The 25792-nt window shown below is 44.3% G+C and overlaps 1 protein-coding gene across 2 annotated transcripts in view; it reads right to left on the bottom strand.

Annotated features, from left to right (window-relative positions):
- The window catches only part of INSC (INSC spindle orientation adaptor protein), a 123695-nt gene that overhangs the window by 59817 nt on the left and 38086 nt on the right, over positions 1-25792 (bottom strand). Inside the window, exons 3-5 of one of the 2 annotated variants that reach the window (XM_063094610.1) lie at positions 7488-7833; positions 6367-6419; positions 5077-5200 (exon numbers count right to left, since the gene is read on the bottom strand). In XM_063094610.1, coding sequence (XP_062950680.1) covers positions 5077-5200; positions 6367-6419; positions 7488-7833 — 523 coding nt within the window. Of the gene's footprint in view, positions 1-5076; positions 5201-6366; positions 6420-7487; positions 7834-25792 lie in introns of those variants that run through there. The other variant, XM_063094611.1, reaches the window with a different exon arrangement.

Here is a 25792-nt window from a genome sequence, read left to right as displayed (position 1 = left end):
AAGCCAATTAGCCAAGTCAGACTTCTCTCAGTAAAAACCTGACTTCATTTTTAATTAAAAAAATGTTTTGATATGTTTCAAGAAATGCCAAAACCCCTGACAAATAATCATGCAGATTGTTTTCTAAGGGAAAATGCTAAAAACTGTCAATATTAAATAATATAGACCTAAAATAAAATTTGATTTATTTGCACGCCATAAAGCCAAGATGAAACAATTTACTAAATTTGTAATAATGCAAGACAATATGTAGCCAACATTCTAAGTGTATAAATCTAAGAATATGATAAAAGGCTTAGTATTCCTTCAGAAAATAGGTGTATATATGTATTAAATTTTGGTGTTCATCTTTAGGAAATAAATAAGAACCGAGTATTAAAATTTCAGAAATAATTCTACTAATTTTAGGAGCGCTCATGATCAAACTTCACTATGTACTGTGTTTCAAAAAGGAAAAAGGTATATACTGCTTAAATCCAATTAGTCCAGTTGCTATCAATTTTTTCTTTTGTTAACAGGAAGCAAAAATTAGCATAAATATTTCAAAAAGTGTTTTGACAAAATAGACTTTAATTGCTTTCTTAAATAACGTGCAAAAATAATCTGAAAAAAAATCATGTAAAACTTGTATCTGTATTTTATCCAATATCTATTGGAAAATCTGGTCATTCTCGAAAGTATTCCAGTGACATTTAAAAGAAACAGTATCGTTAACCTTTAGAGTCTTTGGCTCTTCAAAGATGATTTTCTTTCCAGCTAAAGACACATCCTAGGGACAAGTATGAAAAACAGCCAAAAGAAATTGCTTGCATTTAAATATGTGCCCTAAAAAAGCCATTTTTTGTGTTTGATGTGTCCTACCAGCACTCTCTTTGCTTTGGTCTTAGGACAATGTCCCTCAACAGCCATATGCCATTTGAGAATCAATAGATGAAAGGGATGAAATAAATTGGAAACTTTCATAACCACCTTTCCAACCACATACTCACACACACTCTACCACATACGTGAATTCAGAAAATCCCCACACTGGGAAAAAACACACAATATCTAATGCCGCTCTCAACATAAATAAGTATAGAACATGGAAAAATTCACAGAGGCCTAAGGGTTATATGGTTCATGAAGGAAAGCTTTTCCTTTGCTGGATTCTTCATCCTTACCCGAGGGTTCCTGCACAGCATAACAACACACTGTAAGATTTGAGATGGGCGAGGAGTATGCATTTCTTTTGGAAAGTAATAGAAGGCTATAAAATCTCAGTGTTTTTTTTGGGAAAGAAAACAAATGAAAATTGAACATCTGGAAATAGATTTTCTTAAAATTATGTGCTTGCATTTCTCCTGGGAAATCTTTGGGAACTTGGAGAATGTGATACATTTGAAGTGGCTTGAAGACCACTGGGCTAAGTCACCTCATGGAGCACAAACCAATGCAGCCTGTGGTGGCAGAAACACAGTGTTTGGAGGGAGCTAGAAATTAAGATGTTTTGAAGATGCTGAATGGGAAAGAATGCAAATAAATCGAGTCCTTGTAAAGGAGGTGCAAATGCCTGACTTTGCAGGAAGATGAAAATGTATCAAATACCCTTCAATAAGAAAGGGAACATTTTTCTCCCATATATGGCAAACATAGTACCACAATTAACCTATGGTGGATGCTTTCCACTGGTGAGTGTATGTTCACAAATCTTTGTGGACTATGGACAGCAGAAATAAACTGACCTCCCGCCCAGGCTACAGCCAGGATGATGTCCACCACCCTTCCTCTTTTTCCCAGCTACAGATGAGCTTCTGTTAAGGCCTTTGGCAACCTTAAGGAAGAGTCCTGGGATAATATGTTGAATGGAGTTCCTGCCCTACGGATTGAGGATTGGCCTATTTTAACTTTCTGTGAGCTTAGGGGTTAATGTGGTGATAATGCTGTGTATCCAATGTACTAACTCTTTGGGCCCCTTAGTTATGGTTGGGAAAGACTAGCACAAATTGAGAAGTCCTTAAGGAAGCCTCTCCCATTCCTGTAGAGACAGGTTGGACTGCAGCTGCTGAAGGAAAGTCGACTTCCTTCACACACTGAAATGAGACCCTCCTGGCTGAGAGGAACAGAATAAGAAAACTGAAGAAATTGTATTGACCTATGAATTTGGGACTTTGAATTATTACTAAGAGTTAAGGGATTCAGTTTTGGTTTTGGGGTTTTTTTTGTTTTTTTTGTTTTTTTTTTCCTTTCTTCTTTTACTTCATTTTCTCCTGGGGAACTTCAAAATGGGTCAGGAGGACACATTAAAATTTTGGACATTTTTATATTTCTCATCTGTCAAGTAGGTTTGGATAATCTTTGTGCTGCCATTTAGTCTCATTGCAGCCTCTGCTTACCTATATTGGAAAATATGACTGAGCAAAATTTGAGAGTGAGAAATAGAATAGGAAGAAAATTTTGAGCTTTAGCTGCAAAGCATCCTTACAGATAATTTATTGAATGTAATATTATGAGTCATTTCTGAGTCTTTTAGGAACAAAGCCTAAATTGCCCATCGTGATTCCAGAAGGATCCAAGAAGTAGCAGAAGTTGTTATTTGAGGGGAATAGCTTCATGAAGGTGGGAAAGAACTGCCCCAAAGACAGGTGACCTCCTCCCCCAAGGGACCCAGCCACACTCCTGCCTGACCACAGCTTAGGTGGGGTTTCAGCAACACCACCTCTTCTGGCTTGCTCCCCACCCCTCTACGTCACGTCAGTGAGAGCGTAGGGATGAGTTATGAAGAAACTGGGTATGCTCAGCTTAGCGCCTGCCCCTCTTAGGAAGGTCCATCTGGTCTGACCTCTGTCTTGGGAAAGGTGCTTTTCCTTCAGGCAAGGCCTGAGGTTGTCCAGCTCTGCCTGGGACAAGGAGGGAAAATTTAGTTGTGAGATGAAGTTTTACCAAGCTAATTTAGCCACAGAGCCAAAGCTATGTTCCCATTTTACTAGAATAAAGGTGATATCTTAAACTGAAATAAAAATGATTGAATGAACAGATGAATGAATATCACATCTATCCACACGAAGCTTATTCAAGGATTTAAAGATACAGGTAAGAGTCAATTGGTTCAATAGAGAGTCCCTAAGTCTTCTTTACATAAATCAATTTTTATAAGTCATCTTCTCCTCTTATCTTCCACATGGTTTATTCTTTAGTCCCAGATAGACTAATCATCAATCTCATTAACTTCCCACTGGTAGCCCCTAACATTTAAGCCTTCAATTTTTTCCTCCCCACCAAGTGGTTAAATGATCTTAGTAAGTAATTAGGAGGTTCCCTTAGCAAAGCTTGTTGTTGGCTTCTAAGGCAGAGCAGGTCTCTAGTGAACAAAGCAGATGACACAGTCAGGAGAGTGACACCAATTACTCATTTGTTATCTCATTTAACCCTAACCACAATCCATTGTAGAGGTGAGGAAAGCCAGGGTCAGAGAAACTAAATGACTTGCCCAAGTTTACATAACCAGTAAGTGACAGTCAGGATTTGAACCCTGAGATGACTTCAAACTCCATGCTCAGTCCCCTACCCCACAATGCCCACATTCACAGAATTATATATTATCAAAATTGGAAGAGACCTTACAATTATTCAGTCCAATCTAACTTAATGCTTCCATTTCAGCCCTTGTAATTAAACCTGGCATTTTCAGGCAAGTGGGCTTGAAAATGGTATAAAACACAGTAGCTGGCACCTGCACGCCCAATCAGAAATTCCTCCAAGTCGCCACCCCACTAATTTCAAGATTCCTCACTCATCACTCCCTCGATTTCTTTACCCATTTTGGTCCCCATGTCCCACTGGTCCTTCTAGGACTTGATGGTCCAGTTTGGGGCATGGGCCTCCCCTTAAACCACTGCCTGCCTCTGCATGTGATTGTCACCATTGGCTCATCCACTCCAAGTGCCTGCCCCAGAACCCCAGCTGCTGGGACTTCCTTCCCTTTGTCCCAGACTCTCAGGACAGGGAAAGGGGCCTTTGGGGACCGTTCTGTGGTTGGGAGTGTGAGAATGCCTGGGACCAGCTGCACTGACATGGGTGCAGGCCCTGTGGGACCAAGGAGTATGAACTGAGGCAGCACCAGCAGGTGAGTCAGGCCAGGAGGGCCTGGGGCCAGCGTGAAGTGAGCCAAACCCACAGGAAGGAGAAAAGGAAACTCTGGGCTGGGTAGAAAGGCTGAGTTTGGAGAGAAACTGACATAGAAAGAGATTTGTTATTTGTGGGAGGCTTTTATTTGGTGGTGGGAAAAGAATGGCAAATATGTAACATGATATTTCTGTAACTATAAATAACATGTAAATACCTTTCCTAATGAAAACCTTATGGAATCTGTTTTACTAGGAGGCTTTAAAATAGCAAAGGGCAAGAGGGGGAAATAATATGTATTTAACCCATACTATGTGCTAAGCACCTTCCTCTCACTTTTCTTCTGGGGAAGGTTTCTTATTTCATAGATGAGGAAAACGAGGCTGAGAGAGGTTGCGGAATCTGACCAAGGTCCCATGATGAACCACAATTTGAAAGTAGATTTGTCAGGTTGCAAAGCCCTCCCTCTGCCTGGAATCAACCATGAGCCTGCCTAGAGGCAGGGGCTGAACTATACGGCCTTTCTAGATTCTTCTCTGTAGCCAAGATTTCCAGAATTGGCCTATTCCTCACAGGCACCTTAAGTCTTTGAGAATCGTAAGGACCCACTGAGTGCATTGTGACCAATAACTCAACAGAGAAGATTTAGAGTGGTGGGAACAATACCGAAAGTGTAATTGGGAGATGCCAGGCTCTGCCACCACCTTGCTGTGTGACCTTGGACAAGTCTTTTGCCTCTTTGGGCTCAAGTTTTCACATCCGGAAAATGCAGCAGTGGGCTAGATGCTCAGGAAGCTTCAGCCAAGCTCTGACAGTCTTGTCTCCCAGATGCTGGAGTTGACTTTGGTGGTCTGAGAAGGATGTTTCCCAAAAAAAGGCCACTTCAGCAGCTTCCCGCCACCTGGTTCAGCCCTGCTGTCCCCTCCACGAAAATCTACGAGTGCCTCTGTCCACAGACAAGCCTGCACTGACCTGTACCTCCCGTGTTAGAGCCAGCTCCAGTAGTTGGCCAAAGTGCTGGCCCAGCGTGCTCAGGGTCTCACTCACGCAGGCTTTCATCGACTTCAGGACGTGCTCATTCTCAACCTGGAGGCACCTAGGGGGAAGAAACCACGGGGGGGGGGCCACTGGAAGGAGCAGGTGGACAACGCAGAGCCACTGAAAGGGCCAGATCTGTGCTGTTCCAGGGCTGGTCTGTGGTCAAGTGGCCTGAGAGAAGACATCAGCTCCTGGTGAGTCAGAGATGGAATATTCCACACCTGGACCCTTAGTGTGCAGAGAAATGCTGGCCTGTGATGAGGACTAACTGTCCATGTCACCAGGAAGAAAAGCCACCAGGAGTGGCATATCCATACTTCTGGGCTTCTCCTCAGAGAATCTACCTTCACTGTGGCCACAGTCTATCTTCTTAGACATGTTAGGGGTGTGGGGTGGAGGGTGGAACTGCAGAGGAGGGGTTCTGGAGTGCCAGGTGTTGCCTGCTCACTCTAAAGGTGATGGCAATGCCTGTGGCTCTTTAAGACACGGCTGCTTACAACATGCAGAAAGCAGCCTTGAGGATTTTCTCCCCAGACAAGAAGAACAGAGAGGGATCAGGCTCAAATTTACCCCTGTGGCCTCAGAATGTTCTACCCAGGAAAGCCAAAAACCCCATGGAGCCCTAGGGGATGCCAAGATCCAGGATTTTCTCCCCAAGGCAGGGGGGCTGGGAAGGGTGAGGAAAAATGTCAACACACACCTGGGTGTGTACATGAGGCTAAGTGTGTGTATGTGTCTGGTGTAAACATATGCATGTTTATGTGTGTGAAATATGGAGAAGAGAGGGTGAGTGTATGTCTGTGATTACACAAGTGTGTGTTTATGTATCTGTGTATGAGCAAGTGAGTGTCTGTGAGCATCTGTTTGTGTGTGTGTGCACGTGTAAGGGCCTGAGTGTCTGCTTCCACCTTGCCTTGACTCTTGCCTTGACTCTGGGGACAAGAGGGCCTTCCCAAGGCCAAGGGAAACCTTTTCCTTTTTACCAACCCCCCCTCCCCAAACTTCCCTCTCCCCGTGTCCTGGCCTCACGTCTGCCTTTTATCTTATCTCTAGAGACTGAAAATGGGGCAGAAAATCTCAAAGGAATCTCTTAAGGTTTCTGATAAAAGTCAGAAAAAGGAAACTCCTGGACCACCACCAGGCCTCCTCATTCCTACTCTGCCTATGGGAGACGATGCCAGCCCCTTCCTCTGCCAGAGGGTGGGTCGGCAGTTCCCGATTTACCTCTCTGTGACTGCTGAGAGCTCATTGCATTTCTCCATTAGCAGCTTCTCAACCTGTAGGAAAACAGATCAATGTTATTCTAGATCAATTTTATTCAATTCAATAAGCACCGGTTGAGACCGAACCGCTATGCTGGGCACTCTGGGGCATAATGATGAAGAATCAAGTAATCCGACTTGGGGAGCAGGCACGTGAACTATAATACCGGATGATATGGGTGGCAAAAGAGATCACTGTCAGCTGCTTTGGGAGCACAAGAAAATAAAACTGGGCAATCAGTTATGCTGGCGTGTCTGGGAAGCTTCAGGGAGAAAGGGACATGTAAGGTGGATTTTAAAGAATGAATAAAGTTTGCTGTCTGCAGACTGAAGGAAGGAAAAGTTGAGGCAAAGAGTAAAGACAAGGTAAAAGGTAAATGATGGAAGAAAGAGAGAAATAGCAATAAGGGGGACTTTGAATGGTTCATTTTGGGCTTTGAGAAGAAGAAGATTCAAAGTCACGGGCTGTGGAATTAGAAAAGCTTAAGTTGAGTCCTGCTTACACCATCTACTGCGTAACTTTGGGCAAGTTACTTAGCCTTGAGGACCTTCTGTTGCCTCATCTATAAAATGAGGATAATAATGCTAATATTTTTAACCAACTGCTTTAAATGTTTTGCATGTAATAATTCATTTACTCCTCACAACAAATCCATGCAATAAATACTATTATTATATCCGTTAGGACAAAGGAACCGTGGCACAGAGAAGTTAAGTAACTTGCCAAGGTCACACAGCAAAAGTGATATTTGGTCCCAGGCAGTCTAGCTTTTAAGTAGGTATACTTAACCATTGTACAGCCTCTTGCAGTGGCAGTGCCTACCTCACAGGTTGTGCAGGTTAAATGAAATAAGTGTAAAAACACCTTCCACAATGCCTAGCACATAGTAAGTACTCTGTAAAGGTCCTTACTGTCTTTCTTCCCTGCTTTATGGGAAGAGGAGGGAGCCCCCTCCCCCCTCACCCCACCCCACCCCCACCCTCAGGGCAGGAAAGGTCCAGATTCCACACAATTCAGACACATTCTTCTGGAAGGCATGCCCACCCCCAGTGCCCACCCACCCCCATCCTGGGGCACCTGACCTGGCACATTTCCTGCGAGGAGCTCCTGCTGACAGCACTATACTCGCTGACCATGGAGCGAGCATGGCAGGTCAGCCGGACGCTCATGTTATGCACGCGAGCCCAGCGGTCCTGGGCCAGCTTCTGCCCAATCCTGCGCAGCTCGGTGCTGATGACCCAGCCCCGCCTGAGCAGCAGCTGCAGGGGATCTCCAGGGCCCGCGCCGCCTGCCAGGATGAGGTCACCCTGCGCATCCTCCTCTAGGCTGATGGGCTTGGCCTGCAGGACGCACATGCACTCGCACTCAGTCATGAGCTTCAGGTCCTCCATCCAGCGCTGGACCGAGTCCACCTGCATTAGATGCAGCCTGCAACCAGGGAACAGCCCCATGATGACTATCAACACGCCTCAGTTTCCAAGGTTTTAAGTCCAGGCCACTGATGTTTACTAAGTACCTACTGTATGCTCAGCCCTGTTTCTCCCGTTCATGAACCTTAATCCTCTCAATTATTTCTCATTATCTTTATTTTACAGATAATAAGACTGAGGCACAGAAATTTTAAGGGCAGATGACCAGACTAATCAACAACAGCCAGTGAAGTCTGAGAGTAGTAGATGATCTTTACAATAAGGGGGAAATGGAAGTAGTCTAAATATCAAATAATAGTTATGTTAAATGAGCTATATGGTTATATAGTGTGCACTTATTTAAAATAATGCTTTCCAAAGTTTATAGCAAAAGAAAAAAAAAGAAGTGTGTGCTAATAAAGTAGGGAAAGCAGTATTCAAAATGTAAAGGTAAACACACAATTATTCCAATAACGTTTAAAAGATATGTCTAGAAAAAAATATTTAAATGCTAAAGACATTAATATGCTAAAGATCCTTTATGAGTGGTAAAACTTCGTTTTGCATTTTTTCAATTTTTCTACAGTGAACATTACTTTTGCAGTAGAACAAAATTAACTTTATTTAGTACAACAGCATGAGAACATAGATTATATCTTAAGATGTTAATCAAATAAAATTCACTCTAACATTCACTTAGTCAAATAGAAGTCAGTAATATCACATCATTAATGAAGCATTGCACATTTGTTGACTACCTTATATTTAATAGTATATAAGTGACAGGCACCGTGGAAAAGGCAGAGATGAAGACCTTAAGCTTCCACTGTCAAGGAGCTTTTTGTCCACCTGAAGAATCAAGACAAACTAAGGAGGTTAAAAGACAGTAACAGATTTCACCATCATTTCCCAATGGAAGACATGCATAGTTAATCACTAAGGCTGAGCTCAAATCCCTTTCTTTGTCTTTGGCTTGTAACAGTCTTTTCTGATTCATCTTTCTGTGGTTAATCTTACCTGCCTCAAGCCATTCTCCACCAGCCACCAATTCATTCACTCATTCTACAAATATGAGGGTACTTCAAAAAGTTCATGGAAAGATTTGTATTATCTTTCAATCCTAATTTTCCACGAACTTTTTCAAGTATCCTTGTATGTATTCTGTGCCTACAATCTGCCAGCTATCACTCTAAGACCAAGGCTGTAGCAGCAAACAAATAATCACTTCCCTTGCAAAGGTTACATTCAAGTGAGAGGACAGTCAGTTTTCAAAATAAATAAGCAATGTGTATAACATTATGCAGGTACTAAGTGCTGAGAAGGAAAGGAGGACAGAAAACAAGGCTACAGAGTACTGGGGTAGAAAGGGGAGTAGGCATTGCAATTTAAAATAAGCAGATGGGAGAAGGCTCACTGAGAAAGGGACAACTGAGCAAAGACATGAAGGACATGAGGGAAGAATCCATGTGGATATCTGGAGGGAAATTGTTCCAGGGAGAAAGAACAGCAGGTGCAAAGGCCCTGGGGCAGAAGAGTCCTCAAGATGTGTGAGGACTAGGAAGGAGGAAAGAGTAGATGGAGAGTCAGTTGGGAGGGGAGATGAGGGCAGAGCAGTGGGGGAGGCGGGGGCAGATCCTGCAGGGCTGTGTAGGACAAGGTGAGGACTTGGCTGTCATTCTGAGTCAGTACAGCAAAGGGCACCATTGTGGCTAGCCTGGTGGTACCAAGGTATTGAGTAAGGTTGAATTATAAAGGCACTTTCCAATTATTAAGGTTAAAATCATGTCTTCATGTTTACAGTTATTAATGAGAAGGAGCAAGACTTTCTGAAAGATGTAATTATTTGACTATAAGGCTTTTACTGTAACTTTTAACCACAAGGTTTATAATGTTTAACCAGGGAAATCGTACATGTGGTTTCTTATAGGAAATTGCCTTTTAAATTGTTAAAAACAAAACCTCACCAATGACCTTTCTCTCTCCCCTTACTTTCATGAAAATATTATATTTTGTAAAGAATAGGAACATATACTTACATACATGTATGTGTGTGTACATGAGAGAGGGAGAGAGAGGAGAATCATCTGAAATCAGAAATCACAGCACTCCACTGCTCATTCTATCTCTATAAGCTCACATTTAACTTTGCATAAGTGGGATCATATCACATGTACTCTTTGATTGTAGATAATTTCTTACTATCACTCCCCCATCCTTGCCACACACCCCCAAGCCAACTCTTGGCAACCTCGTAGGTGCCATTTCTTATTTTCTTCCATACTCATACATTCCTGCACAGACATATCTAAATATATATACATTTATAGGGTTTTCTAACCCATTGCTTGTTTTATAAATATGACCATAATATATACACATCTTGCTGCATTTTGATTTTCTTACTTAATATGGAAATCCCTCCAAGTTTTCCAGTAGCACCCTAAAACATTCTTTTCAATGTCTAAAGATTATTCTGTGTTGTGTACATACCACAGCTCATTAAACCATTTTCCCAATGGTGGGCACTCCCTTTGTTTCTAGTTCTTGACCTCTATAAACAATGCAACAATCAATACCCTCATACATATATATGCCCTTCCACCTCACTATCTTAATCCTATGGCGTAGAGCCCCAGGAATTGAGAATTGTTAATTCAACAGATGCTGCCATACTGGCTTCCAGCAGCAGCAGTGCTTCACACTCCCCCAACAACATATTAGGGCTTGCTATGTAGGTATTGAAATATGTCACTCCCTGCTTAAATCCTTCAGTGCCACTCAGATCCCTAGCTCCTGGATAAGTCAAAACTCCTGAGACTTCCATGATCCGCCCCACCCTCCCTTCCCACACATCTCCCTTTTCCATCTTCCCCCAACTCTTAGCTCCTCTGCCATAAACACTCTCTACACTCCAGGCACACTCAACCTCCCTATTTTCCAAACACATCTCTCTCTCACACAATCCCCTACAGCCCTGAAAATACAGTTTCCTCTCTGAATGAAATCCCCTTTCCTTCTTCACTACCTAGAAAGCTCCTAATCACACTGAAAGACCTAGATCTACTGTCACCTCCTCTAAAAAGCTTAGCCAGAGCTCATCAGTCCCTCCCCAAGGCCCCTGCATCCTCCACTGGAGCACTAATAGCATTCTATTGTAATTGGTGTATTTGTCTGAACTCTCCAAGTCTCATGAGGGATGCTCCCTTACGTCTGGCTTATTGCCAGTGCTCAGCATATAACTATCAGTTACTCAGAAAACTATGCCTATGAATGAGTGGCCGAGAGTCAGGCATTTATTGCTGTACCTCTATACCTATGCAGAAAACTTCATGTGCCTCCACCACTCATGCTACCCAGAGAGAGCCCCAAGACTGACATGATGGGAATGGAGACACAGAGGATGGAAAAATGTAGGATCATTGTGTTCTAGAGATACAGAACAGAGAGGCAAATTGAGCTAGGGGCTTTTAAGAGGCAATGAATGAACTCGTCACTCGCTCACTGACATCTGCTCCATAAACACTCTGTGGTGGACATCTGTTGCTTTGTCTTCCCAGCATCCTTTCCTTCCTCTCTGTCAACAGCAGAGACGACTTACATTAGCTACCTTTAGGGTGGCTTCTCAGGCTTCAGCTTTTCCCTTCTCTTTGGGAAAGGCCCCTCCTGTCAAACATAGGGGTTGTCCCCATCCCCACCCTCATGGCCATTTCTGGGCTGTGTGAAAATGCCCCTGGCCATACATGGTGATTGATCCCGAGGTGGGCTCCTAGACCAAGATGCACTAATTCAATTCCTTCTCCTCAAATTGTGAAATTTAGAACCATGAGTCATAGAGAGTGGAGCTGTTGCACATGGGTCACGTTAATGACGACAACGTCAATGGTTCCGTGAGAAACTCCAGGATCATTTGGGAGAGAGGAGTTAAGTCCAAGAGTTAATTTCTATTGCTTGTAGCAAAAAGAATCTTTCCTAAAACACGAGTACACAAATAACTAAGCAGAGTTGAGTCAGTGCCTTCCCTTACAGAAGAGGTCTTCGGAGAATTCAAAGGCAGGAGCTGTCCCTTTCAGTTGGAGATGGGGGGGGGGGAGTTGCCTGGGGAGGTGGCTGCACAGCTGGGTAGGGTTTGGACATGTCAGGACAGCAGGAGCATATTCCAAGGTGGGGCAGTCTGGGCCAACCCCATGGTGCACTCGGGAGAGTGCGGCACTGGGAGTGCAGCGGTGCTCCCACCGCAGGTTTGGGTCCTATATAGGGATGGCCGGTGCGCTCACTGGCTGAGCATAGTGTGGACAAGACCAAGCCAAGGGTTGCAATCCCCTTACCAGTCACAAAAAAGACAAAAAAAAAAAAAGGGGGCGACACCAAGGTGGGGCAGTCAAAGGGACACTAAGTAAATCCCTGGGACTAGAGTTGTACATCCTAGAAAAGAGGGAGCAGTGAGGAGGAAAGAGGGAAGGTAGATGAGGGCCCTGACCTTGAGAAGCCTTGAACACCAGGGTAGGGTTGAGCCGAAAACCCTAGAAGCCACTGAAGGGTGGCAGTGCAGAGCCACAGGTGTGGGGACTGGTGAGGTTGGAAGATGGCAAAACCACTGCACCTGGGACCAGCATCTGGCACAAGGAAACCTGCGTGCTAGGCAGGCTCCCAGAACACTTCCCGAATGGAGACTCTCACACCTCTTACCTCTGACCCGTTAGAGAAAGAGCCAACCCAACCCCGCAGCCATGGAAGAGCCAGCAAAGGAAAAGAAGGGAAGCAGAGTCACCAAATCCTTCAGGCCTGGCCCATCCTGGGAGGCCTGTGTGATCCAAACCTCACATTTTTATCAAACCCTCCACCTGAAATTTGCATGGGAGGTGTACTCAGTTATTGCTCTTTAAGATCTTTAAGAATTAGAAAGAGAGATTTCAGCAGCTATGTTAATTAAAATCCTAGTTGATTCACCCCTCTGCTCGTAGGAAGTAGAATGACAAAACTATTGATTCCTCCAGGATCTGCGTGTCTGTGCCTATGAGTGTCTGTGTTTGTGGGTATGAATTCACCTGAGTGTTTGTCTATAATCTGGATGTCTGGACCTGTGCGTCCGGATGTGAGTTCATATATCCCTACCTGCACAAATACTTGGATGGGTGTGTGTGTGTCTATAAATCTTACATCACATAAACTTAATGATTAAAAATGGAGGGGATGGGGTTTGAGCATGGGCCACACTTAGTCACTCAGTTCCAAAGAAAAGAGTATAGAGAAGGGAGAAAAAAGTAACTTTACAGTGGAGAGGCGTGGCAGACACTACCTTAACCAAGTGATCGAGGTTAACCTCACCAATGATAAGTCATGTTGATAGCATGAACCCATGATATGATATGATATATGATATGGTAAGATATGATATAAGACAGGACCTTCAGCCCTGTGGCATTCTTCCCTCTGACTGGTTCGTGGTAACCCTGAGCCCTCCTTAACTGCCTGAACAGACAGGCCTTGAGCCAGAACTTCCCCAGAGCTGAAACAGCCAAATGCCCAAGGGCCATGTGTGTAACAGGGACTTTTCCAGGCACAAGCCAACAGGCTCACATGGTGGTACATGGGGGTACAAAGAGTTGGCTCTGCTTCTCATAATCCATGTAACCTTAGGCAAGATGCTTCTTAGTGTTTTTTCTTTTCCTTTCTGAAATTCTTATTGAAATTTAACATATACACGTAAAAGTGAACAACTCATAACATCAAGCCACAGTTTGATAAGTTTTCATAAAGTCAACATGTCCACATATCCAGCAATCAGACACAGAAAATAGAATTATTACCAGTACCCTGAAAGTCTTCCTTGTGCCCCCTTCTGTTCACTCCCCAACCAGGATAACCAGTACCTGACTTAACAACACAAATTAACCTTTTGAGTAAGTTTCTTAACCTCTTTGAGCCTCAATTTCTTCATCTGTAAAATAGAGATAATAATAGAACTTTCCACACAGGGTTCATAGAGGAATTAAATGGTGAATGTGAAAGGTTTAACACACTGCATGGCACAAAGGAGATGCTCCAAAATGCTAGTTCTCTTTGCTGCCCTTCCTCATGTGTAACACTTTTACACCAACAACAATAACTACAAATATAATAACGGATGGCATTTATTGAGCACATTCCATGTGTTGAGCATCATGCTAAGTGCTTTACATGAATTATTTCATTTACCCCCCAGGACAATGGTCTGAGTTAGGTACCATTATTATCCCCATCTTGCAGATGAGGAAACTGAGATACAGAGGAGTGAAATCACCCAGGTGAAAAGTAGTAGCACCGAGGTTGAGAGCCTGATCTCTCTGACTCCAGAGTCTGCTCTTAGCTTCTATTCTTTGCTGCTTCCAATCCCGCTCACTCAAAAGGAAAGAAGGAAGGCAGACAAGCAGACAGGAAGACAGACAGGAAGGAAGGAAGAAAGGAAGGAAGCAGAGGAGCCATGAACAGGATGATGCAGCTTAACAGAGAGAGATGGAGAGGACGGTTTCCCGAGCAGGAACTTCAGAGGCTGCTGTGAGCAACAAGAAGATGAAGGGAAACTGTGAGCTGCTGATGCTGCCTACAGCTCTGGGGAGGGGGTGGCCAGCATGACGGGCCCCAGGGCTGTAACTGCGGCCTTTCAGACCAAAGCCGTTCCAGGCTGTCCAGTTGCAGGAGCCGCCTTCCAGGGCGACAGCTTCAGGGAGGGGGATGAACAAGGCTCCAGTGGGTAAAGCAGAATCTGTTTTGTTTTGTTTTTTAAGAATAAGCTTAAAATAACTTTTATTGCTAGAGATTGTTTACACAGATGCCTCCTTTTTCTCCCCAAGCAGCAACCAGACATACTGAGAAAAAACAGAGCAGACTAATAAGCTCAGGGATCCGTGCATCCTGCTGACTCCATGCAGTAACTAGTTCCCAGGTGCCACCAAGTGAGCACATCTCTCTTAGGTCCAGGACCAACTCTGGCCAGGGCGGGGAGGACATTGGGAGGTTCCAGGCCACCAGCAGGTGAAGGGCAGCATGTGTTGGCTGCTCAAGGCCCACCCCGCAGCACTAGTCTGATTTATCCCAGAATGCTTTCCACCCAAGCTGCCCAAGTTACACCTAAACCACTGGGTTAATAATATAGTTGTGTTTAACAAAAAGAATATAGAGAGAACCAGATGGAAAGCTGTTCTGAAGTCACAGGGAAAGGAAAAGTAGATAAAGTCCACCAGCAATAATAATTAGTATTTATTAAACCTCTACGGTGCCCCCAGGGCTGTGCATTTATCACACATTTTATTCTCCTGGCAACCTGACTAGGTACACACTTTTACTGTCTCCATTTAACAGATGAAAATACAGAGGTACAGGAGGGTGACATAACTTAAGAGAGCCAGAACTCCATGCAGGAAGCCTGCTCCAGAGACTGTGTGCCTTCTGACCTCACTATACAGTTTCCCACCTGTGTCTCTCCCCCACCAGCCATGGAGATATCCTCAGAAGCAGACGTTGTCTGATTCACCTCAGGATCACCAGCACTCAGCACAAGGCCTGGCACATTGCAGGTACCAATAAATATGTAATTGAAGCGAGTAAGCCAGAGACTGCCTGGATTTTAAGCCCTTGCCAACCCAGCTGGAAATATTTTCCGAACTTGCAGGGAGTTACACAAGACGGGCATGAGTGCACAGCACTGAACTCTCCCCATGCTCTGTTCTGGGCTACATTTCAAGAGGTATGGGTTCTGTCTTTGGCTGGAATATCAGGCAAAGTATAGGTGAGTTCCCTGCCCTGTGGTAAAAGTTTAAGAGCTGGGCAAGTAACTAACTCCCACAAAAGACATGATGATAAATACTTGAAGCAGATGTCAATAGAGCCAGAGAAAGATTTTGAACAAGATGTTCTGCAAACATTCCTATCTTCCACCAAGCACTGCTCCAATTGGGTAGAGTTTAGACCCTTAGCAACCACTGTCTGAATTCTGGCCTGAACCTACAGGCCAATGGTGCTAGCGTGAGGTATGGATATACGTATCCAAGCCCTTGTGAAGCGCCTGAAGGGAGATCTGAGCTCCCAGGGGAAGTGTCTGTCTCCAATGGCAAACATAAAGTATTCTCAACCAGTTTGACAACCAGTTTAAAACTAAGCAGTATCTCCCAGGCAATTCTTGGTCAACCTGATTCAATGACATACAGTTGATGCTGACTATGTGCCAGGCCCTGTGCTGGTGATCCCTGCCCTTGGGAAGCTCATAGTCTAACATAAGAGACAGACATAAACAAATACAGCTCAACCTCTTCACTCTCTTCCCGTCATGATGGGCCATAACTCTCTCATAAGAATTTCCAGGAGCCCCTAAAGTTCATCTCATATATGTTCTGCACTACCCACTCCCCACCAAAAAAAAAAAAAAAGAAAACTTCGTTCAGTCAACCACAAGGTGAAATTGGATGATTCTGTCATCCTTTCTCCCTTCAGCACCTTTACACTGGGTACTACTCTAGCTGCCAAGCCCTGCCATGTCCACCCAATGTGGCTGTCTTTCCTTCTGGTTAATGTCATGCTCTCTGGACTCTACTGGACATCTCAGGCTGTCACAGTTACCACTTCTCCTATTGCCACCTCTTCTAGATACCATCATAACACCACCAGCTGTGCCACTGAGTCTTCTCGGCATCATTATGGCTTCTGTTGGGTACAAGTGCTCCCACCAGAGCATGAACTCTAGGGTTAAATTGCCTGAATTCAAATCCCAGCTCTGCTACTTGCTACCTGTAAAATTTTGGGCAAGTTATATAACTTCTCTGTCCTTCAGTTTCCTCCCTGGCAAATAGGGGAAAATAATAGTATTTAACCCTATATTAATAGTACTAGATATTTATATATTATATATGAATATATGTTTTATACATGAAATGCCTGACAGGCAGTATTATATGTGTTAGTTACTACTAGAACAGTTTTAATAAAACAGCTGTATCATCAGAACTTCGTTCAAGTACGTGAAATGAAAATAAACCTGAAAATATGGCATAATTTTTCAACCTCTTCAAATCCCCACATAAAAATTGACAGAACAACTAGATAACAACCCCCTCCCCCCCGGATAATATTTACAACAAAACAAGGTGATAAGGTATCACCACAAACCTAAAAATATATGCAAGCAGGGACAAACCACAAACAGCTACAGGCCCTACTTGGTATCATATGAGAAGAAGAAGGAGGCGTCAATAAAGTGGCATCTGATGAAGGCGAGAAAGGAAAACCCCCAAATAGCCACTAGGTTCTTACTGGAAAGCACCGTAGGACAATTTGAGAATAGCAGGTGAAACTAGAAGGGGTTTGCCTCTCCAATATTAGGTGAGTACAACATATCTGCTACAAGCCCTCAAGGAGGACCCACCAGGAATATTTTCTACAACAAAGCATCACATTAAGGAGAAACTTCTGGGAGTGAAATCAGAATCAAGTGGGATGGCAACAACAGAGGCAAAGGAAGGGGGTATTCAGAATAATGTGAGGGAAGGAAGCAGAGTTCGGAACCCTCAGAGAGCAGATCACCATTATTTGTGGGCTCTACATAAGAATAAGAGAAAGTGGTGCTCTCTGCAGTTAGAAGAGCTTTCCTGAACACTGCCTCCCTCTATAAGTTCATGGAAACTGATTTCACTTAAAAGTAAGCAACAGAAATTTACTGAAGCCTCATCCCACACACAATTATTTTAAAAAGAGAATAAAGAGCAGAATAATATTCTTAAAATGAAAAAATGCCAGGAAAATGTACTCATAAAACAGACAAAAACTATAACTCACCATTTCAAAATAACTGAGCATTTTAAGAAAATTATATGACATGAAAGACACACATAAATTCTCAGAAAGATGTCCTATCAGGAAAGAATTACAAATAAAAGGGGAAAAGTCATTTTAGACACAAAGAATAAATAAGAAGAAATACATAAGACGATGACTTAATAAAATTAAATGCAAAAATGAAGAAAGAGATAAAAAGGATTTAAGCAAAAGTGACAAATATTAAAGGTAGGTAAAGAAGATCTGACAGACACGTGATAAAAGTTCCTGATTAAAAAAAGCAAAAAACCCAAAGCACAGGAACAGAATAAATACTAAAAACTTCAAGTGAGGAGAACTTTCCTGGGAGGAAAAAGATTAAAATCTACTTATTGAAAGAGCATACTGCATACATGAAAACAAACATACAAGACACATTCTGGCAAGATCACTGGATGAGAGAGAAAAAAGAAAAGGAACAAAGGGAAGGAGGGAGGAAGGGAGTCCTTTGTGCACTAGAAATAAATGCGTGTGACTGATAAGAGACAGAAAACTATGTGATCATCAGACTTTTTTTTAAAGCAATACTGTATACCAGAAACAAGTAGAGCTGCATATTTTAAATACTCAAGGAAATGGAAATAAAGTGTGAGCCAGGGATTTTATATTCATCCGAAGTGACTTTCAAGCATAAGGTGAGAAGAAAGCCTGAGCGCCAGGGGCAGAAGTGGTGTTGGGCAACAATCCTTCAAGAGTAATTAAGAGGATTAAAATCAACAAGACTTTGACACCGATTTATATAGATGATGAATGAGAGGAAACAGTCAAAGAGGAGACCCAGATTTTTGACTTGAGCAGCTGCATGGATAGGAGGAACAAGTTTGGAAGACACTATAACGGCTTCAGTTTGAGACATGGTGAGTCCAGTAGATCTACCGTCTCTTCTTTTCAAGAATTCCAGTCCCTCTTACTGGACTGGCCTCCTATAGAACTTTACTCCAAACACCTCCAGGCACTGCCAGCATCCATGCAGAGTGCATGGCCCACCTGCTCTCATAAGTCCCACCTTGAATATTCATTCATCTATTCAATAAATATTTACTTGGTGCCTGCTCTGCTTCAGGAACTTTTCTAGCTGCTCAGAATACTTAAGTGAACAGGACGAATCAACATCCCTCTTGCCCCTGTGGAGGGCATATTACAGCAGGGAAAAGTAGACAATAATGGTAAATATAATAAATTAAAAAGCATATAGTATGTTGAAAATAGATCATTTCTATTAAAAAGTAGAGGTAGAATAAGGAGGATCAAGATTTCACATGTGAAAAGCAGGGAAGTAATTATTATATATTATTTATTTATTTATTTTAAAGATGACTGGTAAGGGGATCTTAACCCTTGAGTTGGTGTTGTCAGCACCACGCGCTCCCAAGTGAGCTAACCGGCCATCCTTATATAGGGATCCGAACCAGTGGCCTTGGTGTTATCAGCACCACACTCTCCCAAATAAGCCACAGGCCAGCCCCTGGTAATTGTTATTTTAAATAAGTGATCAGGTAGGGCTCACTGAGAAGGTAAGACCTTGGTAAACACTTCGAGGAGGTGAAAGAATCAGCCGTGCTAAAATATGGGCACTGAGCAGGCCAGGCAGAGGAAACAGCTAGTGCAAAGGCCCTGGGAGGAAGTATGCCTAGTGGTTTGAGAGACATACGGAGATAAGTGTGGCTAGAGTGGAGGGAGCAAGGGAAAGATGAGAAGATGAGCTCAGAGAAGGGATCGGGCCAGATCACGGAGGGCCTTGGAAGCCACTGTAAGCACTTTAGGTTTTATTCTGAGTAAACAGAAGACTTCCTGAGTCCTCCAAGGAATCTTGCCACCAGATGTCAGTGGGCCCACCTAGCCCATACTTCTCTCTAGAACCCAACGTGGAAGATTCACCCTGGGCTTTATAAAAACAAAACATAGATTAATTTAGAATGACTTAACCTCTGCTATGCAGTGAACTATAAACTGTTTACTAAACAGTTGATGTAAGCATAATTATTTATGCAACAGGATATAAATAATTTACAGTGTGGTAAGGGTATTAACTTCCAGCCCCTCTGCATGAAGGCACTGGTGAAGCCCTAGCCAAGTGTGACTAAAGGAAATGTTGCTACTCTGATCTTGTTCAGATTTTCCAAAGTTTTCATTGCCCTGCTTCTAATCTGCTTCTGAATCCCATGCCGAGCTACATCAGCAAAGGCTTTTGTGTGCATCGGGGCTTTTGTGTAAGTGGCAAACTATTTTCCATCTCTCCATCCCTAAGCACTCCAAGTTCATATTCTAAGTGTGGATTCGTCACCAGTGTACGGTGCTGAACAGCTCACGGCAGCCCTGGCTCAAACTTGTCACTGACCCAACCATGCAATACCAAAACATTAGGAGGATTTCTCTCCTTCAGTGGACTCTACGAAATGCCTCCTGCATCCACCTATTATGCTGGGAGTGGCCTCTTTTCTTCTGTGCTTTTCTGTGTTCTCTCCCATCTCCATGCTCTGACCCTCTGCTCTAAGCTGTAGCAGTGGAAAGAGTTTACAGACTGAAGTTACCCAGAAATTCCCATTCTCGCTCTTCATTCTCCCCTCTTAACGTTTGGTATACATGTCCTGTATCATTTTCTGTTAAACTGTTCACTCTACCGTAGTGACAGAATGGATCCTACATTTCACATAACCCCAGGAGTGCTGGGGAAGGGGAACAGGGCCCTCCAATACACCTCAAAGCTAATAACAGGGAGTAATTTGTGACGGGGAAATGGATCATGGTACTACCATCACTTTGTCACATCCATTTCTCCGGGCTGTGGCCCTCTCTCAATCCATAGGAAGCTTTGAGGGTAGAGAAGAGAGTTGACTACTCTAACAAATTGTTTTTTTAAAGTTGCACAGTTACAAGCATGCTGTAAAAGAAACTATTTTTTGAGTGTCTTCTGCATACCAGGCACATAACAAGTAATTGCACATACAATATCTAACTTGTATTCATAGAGACACTATTTATTATCCCCATTTTACAAAGGAGGAAAACCTGAGGCTCAGAAAGTTTCCTATAGCAGTCAGTGACCATGCCAAGATTCAGTCCATGTCTGCCTGACCCCAAAGCCTTGCTCTCACCACCTGCCCAATCTGCCCAGCACCCTACTGGAGATCACTGTTGTTTCTGTTTCAGAAAGCCAGGGAACCTGAATTTGGCTCCAGGTAACTATTTCCAGTCCAATGAGCCAATGTGCATGTTTTACAGCTGCCTCTTCTCTGGTGACTCAGAGCCCCATCTTGTTAACTCTGTTAAGCTCTGGCATTTTTAGATGCCCTTTGATTGAGAGCAGACATTATTAACACTCCCTGGCCTTTCATTAACTCATGAATGACTTATGTTTTAACTCTGAAAAGGGTATATGTGCGTTGTCAGTATGCAAGTGAGTCAGTACGATGATACTAGCAGCAAGAATATCTGATTAGGACTCATCACCTGTGTCCTCCTCCCACTCCCACCTCTTAATAGCTGTGTGCCTTTGCACATGACACTTGCCCTCTCTGAGCCTCAGTTCCCTGCCCTGTTCATTTCCTCCTCATTCCTGACCACCGTCCCAGCCACACTGAGCTCTTTCAGTCTCTCTGCTGTGACTTCCAGCCTCTCAGCCTTTGCACATGTTGGGCCCTCTCTCCCACCTCCTCTTCACCTTGCTGATCCCTACACATCCTTGAAGTCTTGACCCAACATCTCTTTGGAAAGAGCCTCCTCTGACTCCTAGACGAGTTTATGTCTCATGTGTCTCATGTGTCTCATGTATCTGTAGTGCCCTGCCTTTCCCCTGTCACACACTAGTCTCATTTGTTTAACTACTTACAAATGTCTGCTTTATCCACTAGACAAGGCAGGGGAGGCCTGTGTCTGTCTTTTCCTCCCCACATGCCACACCTAGTACTGGACCTGACACATTGAAGATGCTCAGGGCATATTTATGGAACTGAATTAAGTTTAAAAATCTATTAAATGGGAATAACAATAACCTGTGCTGTTATACTGTCTCACTGGGTTGTGAGAGTCAAGGGGGATACAACCCATAATCATTACAGTAACACTTATTAAGGATGGGCCCTGTGCTAACGTCTCACGGACTGATTCACATGTATTACCTCGTTTAGTTCTACAATGACCCTGTAAGGAGGGCACTCTTATGATCCTAATTTTACAGATGAGGAAACTGAAGCTCAGAGAGGTGAAGTAACTTACATGAGATCACACAGTTTGTAAGTAATAAAGTGTAGCTCTGAACCCATCTCCTTGGACTCTAGACCACTTGTTCTTAAATGCTGCAGTGAAAACATTTTATGAAAGGCTGTCCTCTGTTCAAATGCCATGTTTAGTATTGCCAGGTAGGAATCATAAGCGCATTCTCTCATGCATGAATTCAGCTACTGCTATTGCTTGTCCTCAACTTTCATGGCAGTAACATGGGACTTGACGTGTAAACTAAAAGTGGGTTAGCTTCACCTTCTGGTGTCCTCTGTACTTTAAGGAGAATATTTGCATTCACCAAAGTGGAACATTTAGGAGAATTCAGAGACCTAATGTGTCTGTTGCCATCCTGATACCTCTGAGTCGTTTTATGAAACGCAGGTGAGAGGATAAAAATTGCCACTAGAGGGTTTCCAAGAGCTGGTCACTACACCATCTGCAAAGCTCCAGAAACTCTGCATCTGCCTCCAGCCCCCACCACTCAGACCCCTCTGCCATGTCTTCCCTCCACCCCTAAGCCTCAGGCTCTGACCAGGGATTCTCTATCCCCAGTTGTGGGCAGACTGCGGGGAGTAAAGTCCCTGCACCTTGGGCTGCACTGGCAGCTCTGCCCTCCAAAAGGGCTCCCAGCTGCAGAGGCCAGGAGGGGCTGCCTTGTCTCACCAGGTCCCACCATAGTACATGCCGGGGGCCAGGCCTGGAGCCCCGGTCTCCTGGTGTTTTCTGTGAGCCTGCTAGGCACCAGCCCTGTTCTAGGAGCTGAGGCTGCAAAGCCGAAGAGCAGAAAATCCCAGCCCTCACAGAGCCCAGAAAGACTCCAGCCACGCAAGAAAGTACCAGCAATCCAATCTGGTAATAATTATAACAGTAGCTAATGTGTTGAGCTCCACCAAGGAGCCCGGCAGTGTTCTAAGCCCTCTGTACATATTAGCTTCTATATCATGAGGAAATGGTGGAGCCATTACTTAAGTCGAGGCCTCTAGACTCCAGAGTCTCAGCTTTTATCAAATAAACACCAGACTGCCATAAAGAAGGTGTGAGCAGGATGGCCTAGGATCACAGAAGACAGAGGGCCTGACTTCGCTTGGGAATATTTACACAAAGGAAATGACATTTGCCCTGGTTCTTAGAGGAGAGGAGTTAGCCAGGATGACAAGAGCAAAAGGACTTCCACATAGCAGGGATACCACGTACAAAGGCCTAGAGGCACAAAAATAGTAATATGGCAAGAAGATTCATTGGGCTAAAGCCTCAGGGAGCCTTTGAAGGAGTGGCCAGGATGGGGTCTGAAGACAGATACTTGGACCAGTTGATGAAAAACCCTGAATGCCATGACCAGGGATTTGGATTTGAACCTGAAAACAATTTGGAGCCACTGAAAGCATTTTAGAGAAGGGCAGTGACATTATTATACAGAGAGTCAGTGGTAAATAGAACCATGTAGGGTTAAACACTAGACAGGAGGGTGGCCTATTGAGAGATGATGGTTGTAATACAAAGAGAGAAGGTAAAAACCTTAGCTAAGGCAGTGACAGGGCATGAGAAGAAGTGGACAATCTGGGAGGGAGAAGAAAGGATCTAAGTTGCCTCCTGGGTTTCCGCCTTTGGTGACTGAAGCTGTCCTTGTTGAGATAGGAAACACATCCAGGGAGAAGCTAGTTTCTGTTTTGTTTGGTTTCAGGGTGAGGCACCATGACAAGTGGGGTACACAAGGCCACAGCAGAAGTGGGGGCCAGGACTTGCAGACAGGTCCATCAAACAGGGCCCAAGCTTTCCCAGGGAGGAGGCCAGGTCTGGTGAACCCCACGTGGCCCCATCACGAGTCCATCCACTCCCAGCCCTGGTCACTGTGCCGCCACATAATGAGCTGCTCTTCTCAATTTTGGAGTCTATGGGCTGCAGCTCATTAAGGTTTGGACTGTGTTAGCACTGAACATCCCATAATTGCATAGCTCGCCTGACTCCCTGTCATTAGCTCTCTGGCTCTCCGGGCTCCACCTCTGCTATTGGATTTGCTAACTGACCCCAACATAAAAAGTCTGGTTAATCAGGGCCACTCTGGCTATGTGGTAGGGGCTGCCTGTTGTCCCAGCCCCTCCCAGCTCCCAGCGGTTCAACTGTCCTCAGCCATGAACTTGGAGCTGCATCTCACTGTGCATGAAATCTTTCCTGTGCAAATACAGACAACTGATCCTATTACTCACACAGAGGAAGGGAATTGAAAATTGAGGTCAAGGCAGATGGACTGGCCATGAGTCACATTCCCTTCACGGTGGAAAACCGCCACAGTCAGGAGCCTGTAGGGTGTCTGGCCAAGGAGCCAGAGGGGCCATGGGCCAGAACTGGGGTTCTATTTCCTTGGCCTCCATGGTGAACTGGAATCTGAACCTGGTGCTATAAAGATTGCCCCCATGCCTGGGAAGCAGGGAGGGCATCCCAGACAGTGACATGGGCTCCCAGGAGTCCTTCCCTGTTTCCGGCAGATGCCTACTCCCAGGCAGCCCTGCTTATTGTGGAGGCTTTCCTGGACATCTGGAATGAGGTGATCGAGCCCCCAAATCTGGGGTTTCTGGAGTCTGGCAGACTCTAAACACAAAGCCAGACACAACCGCAGTCATCTCCACATACCAGGCTACTGGCCGGATGATTTTTTTTTTTTTTAAAGCTGGAATTATCCAGGGTGGAGTTGGGGTGGAGGAAGAGGGTAGCAAAGTCTCATACCAAGGAATTTCAGTATGAAACTCAGTGCTCCCGAAAATATTCCCCAGGACTGCTGGAAAGTCAGAGGGAATGAACTACCCATACAACAAAAAGGGAGGACTACCCACTATAGAGCCCCTCCTGTGTATCACGCATGCTCTGCTTCAGCTCTCACAGCGATTTGACAGTTGGAGATTACTGTCCCCATTTTACAGATGTAGAGACTGAGGCTCAGAGGTGTTACGCAACTTATCCAAGACTTGACTGCTGACGGTGATGATAAAGCTAAAATTGATCGAGGGCTTATTACATTCTGGGTATTGTGCTAAGTGTTGATTCAATCTTAATTGCTCAATTAGCCCTCAAAACAACTCCATGAGTTTCCCATAGCTGAGATTTGGTAGGTTAAATGACTTGGCCAACGTCACACAGTAGATAAGTGGAAACAAAAATCCAGGCAATGTGAAACCAGAGCCTTGTCCGTAACTATTATGCTATGCCCTTTGATGGTGCTTTAGCTAATTTATCTGATACTCAAGCCCTCAAATTCAAAGCTGGGGCTCTTTCCACTTTGCAAGACTACTTTTATGTGACATATTGCTACCTCTTTATAGCTCGTGATCATTGAAAGGCTGCGGTGTGTCTAATCATTTTTCAAACCCTTGCCTCGTTTCTTTCTGAGAGAGAAGGGGGTGTGTGTGGTTAACATTCAGGTCAGCGCTGCCAGCCCTGGTCCCATCACCACAGATCTGTGATGCATTAGCAGCACAAGCACCTCCAGAGCATGGAAGCTCAGGAGACCATGGAAACAGTGACACTGCGGACAGGACCTCTCTGGACTCTGCCTGCCTTGGGGTCTCCCCGGCCCTCTCTTGCCTTTCCCTGCCTCTGACCTTGCCTCTTGGATATCCCCCCTCACTCTTCAAAGCCCATCACTGGGGGCAGGTCACTGTGCCTGACCCTTCAGATGCCACAGGGAATAATTTTCCTAGCTCAGCTACCAGTTCCTTATCTCCAGCTTATCCTGCTGGTCTGGCATCCAGTGTCCCCCAAAACTCAGGGGTCAAAAGTTTGTAGAAACTTACACCTATTCTCTTCCTGGCTCATTTTAATTTCTTTTCACTTAGAATAGAACTTTAATTAAGAAATCCTTGAAGTCTGGAACTTGGGTTTGTCTTCCTCACTCTATTCCTCCTGCTGTGTGAAGTGGGGAG

Source organism: Cynocephalus volans, chromosome 4 (genome assembly GCF_027409185.1).
Source record: "Cynocephalus volans isolate mCynVol1 chromosome 4, mCynVol1.pri, whole genome shotgun sequence".
NCBI classification, from domain to species: domain Eukaryota; kingdom Metazoa; phylum Chordata; class Mammalia; order Dermoptera; family Cynocephalidae; genus Cynocephalus; species Cynocephalus volans.
The sequence above is the reverse complement of the archived record's forward strand: the minus strand, read 5'-3'. Positions and strand labels throughout refer to the sequence as shown.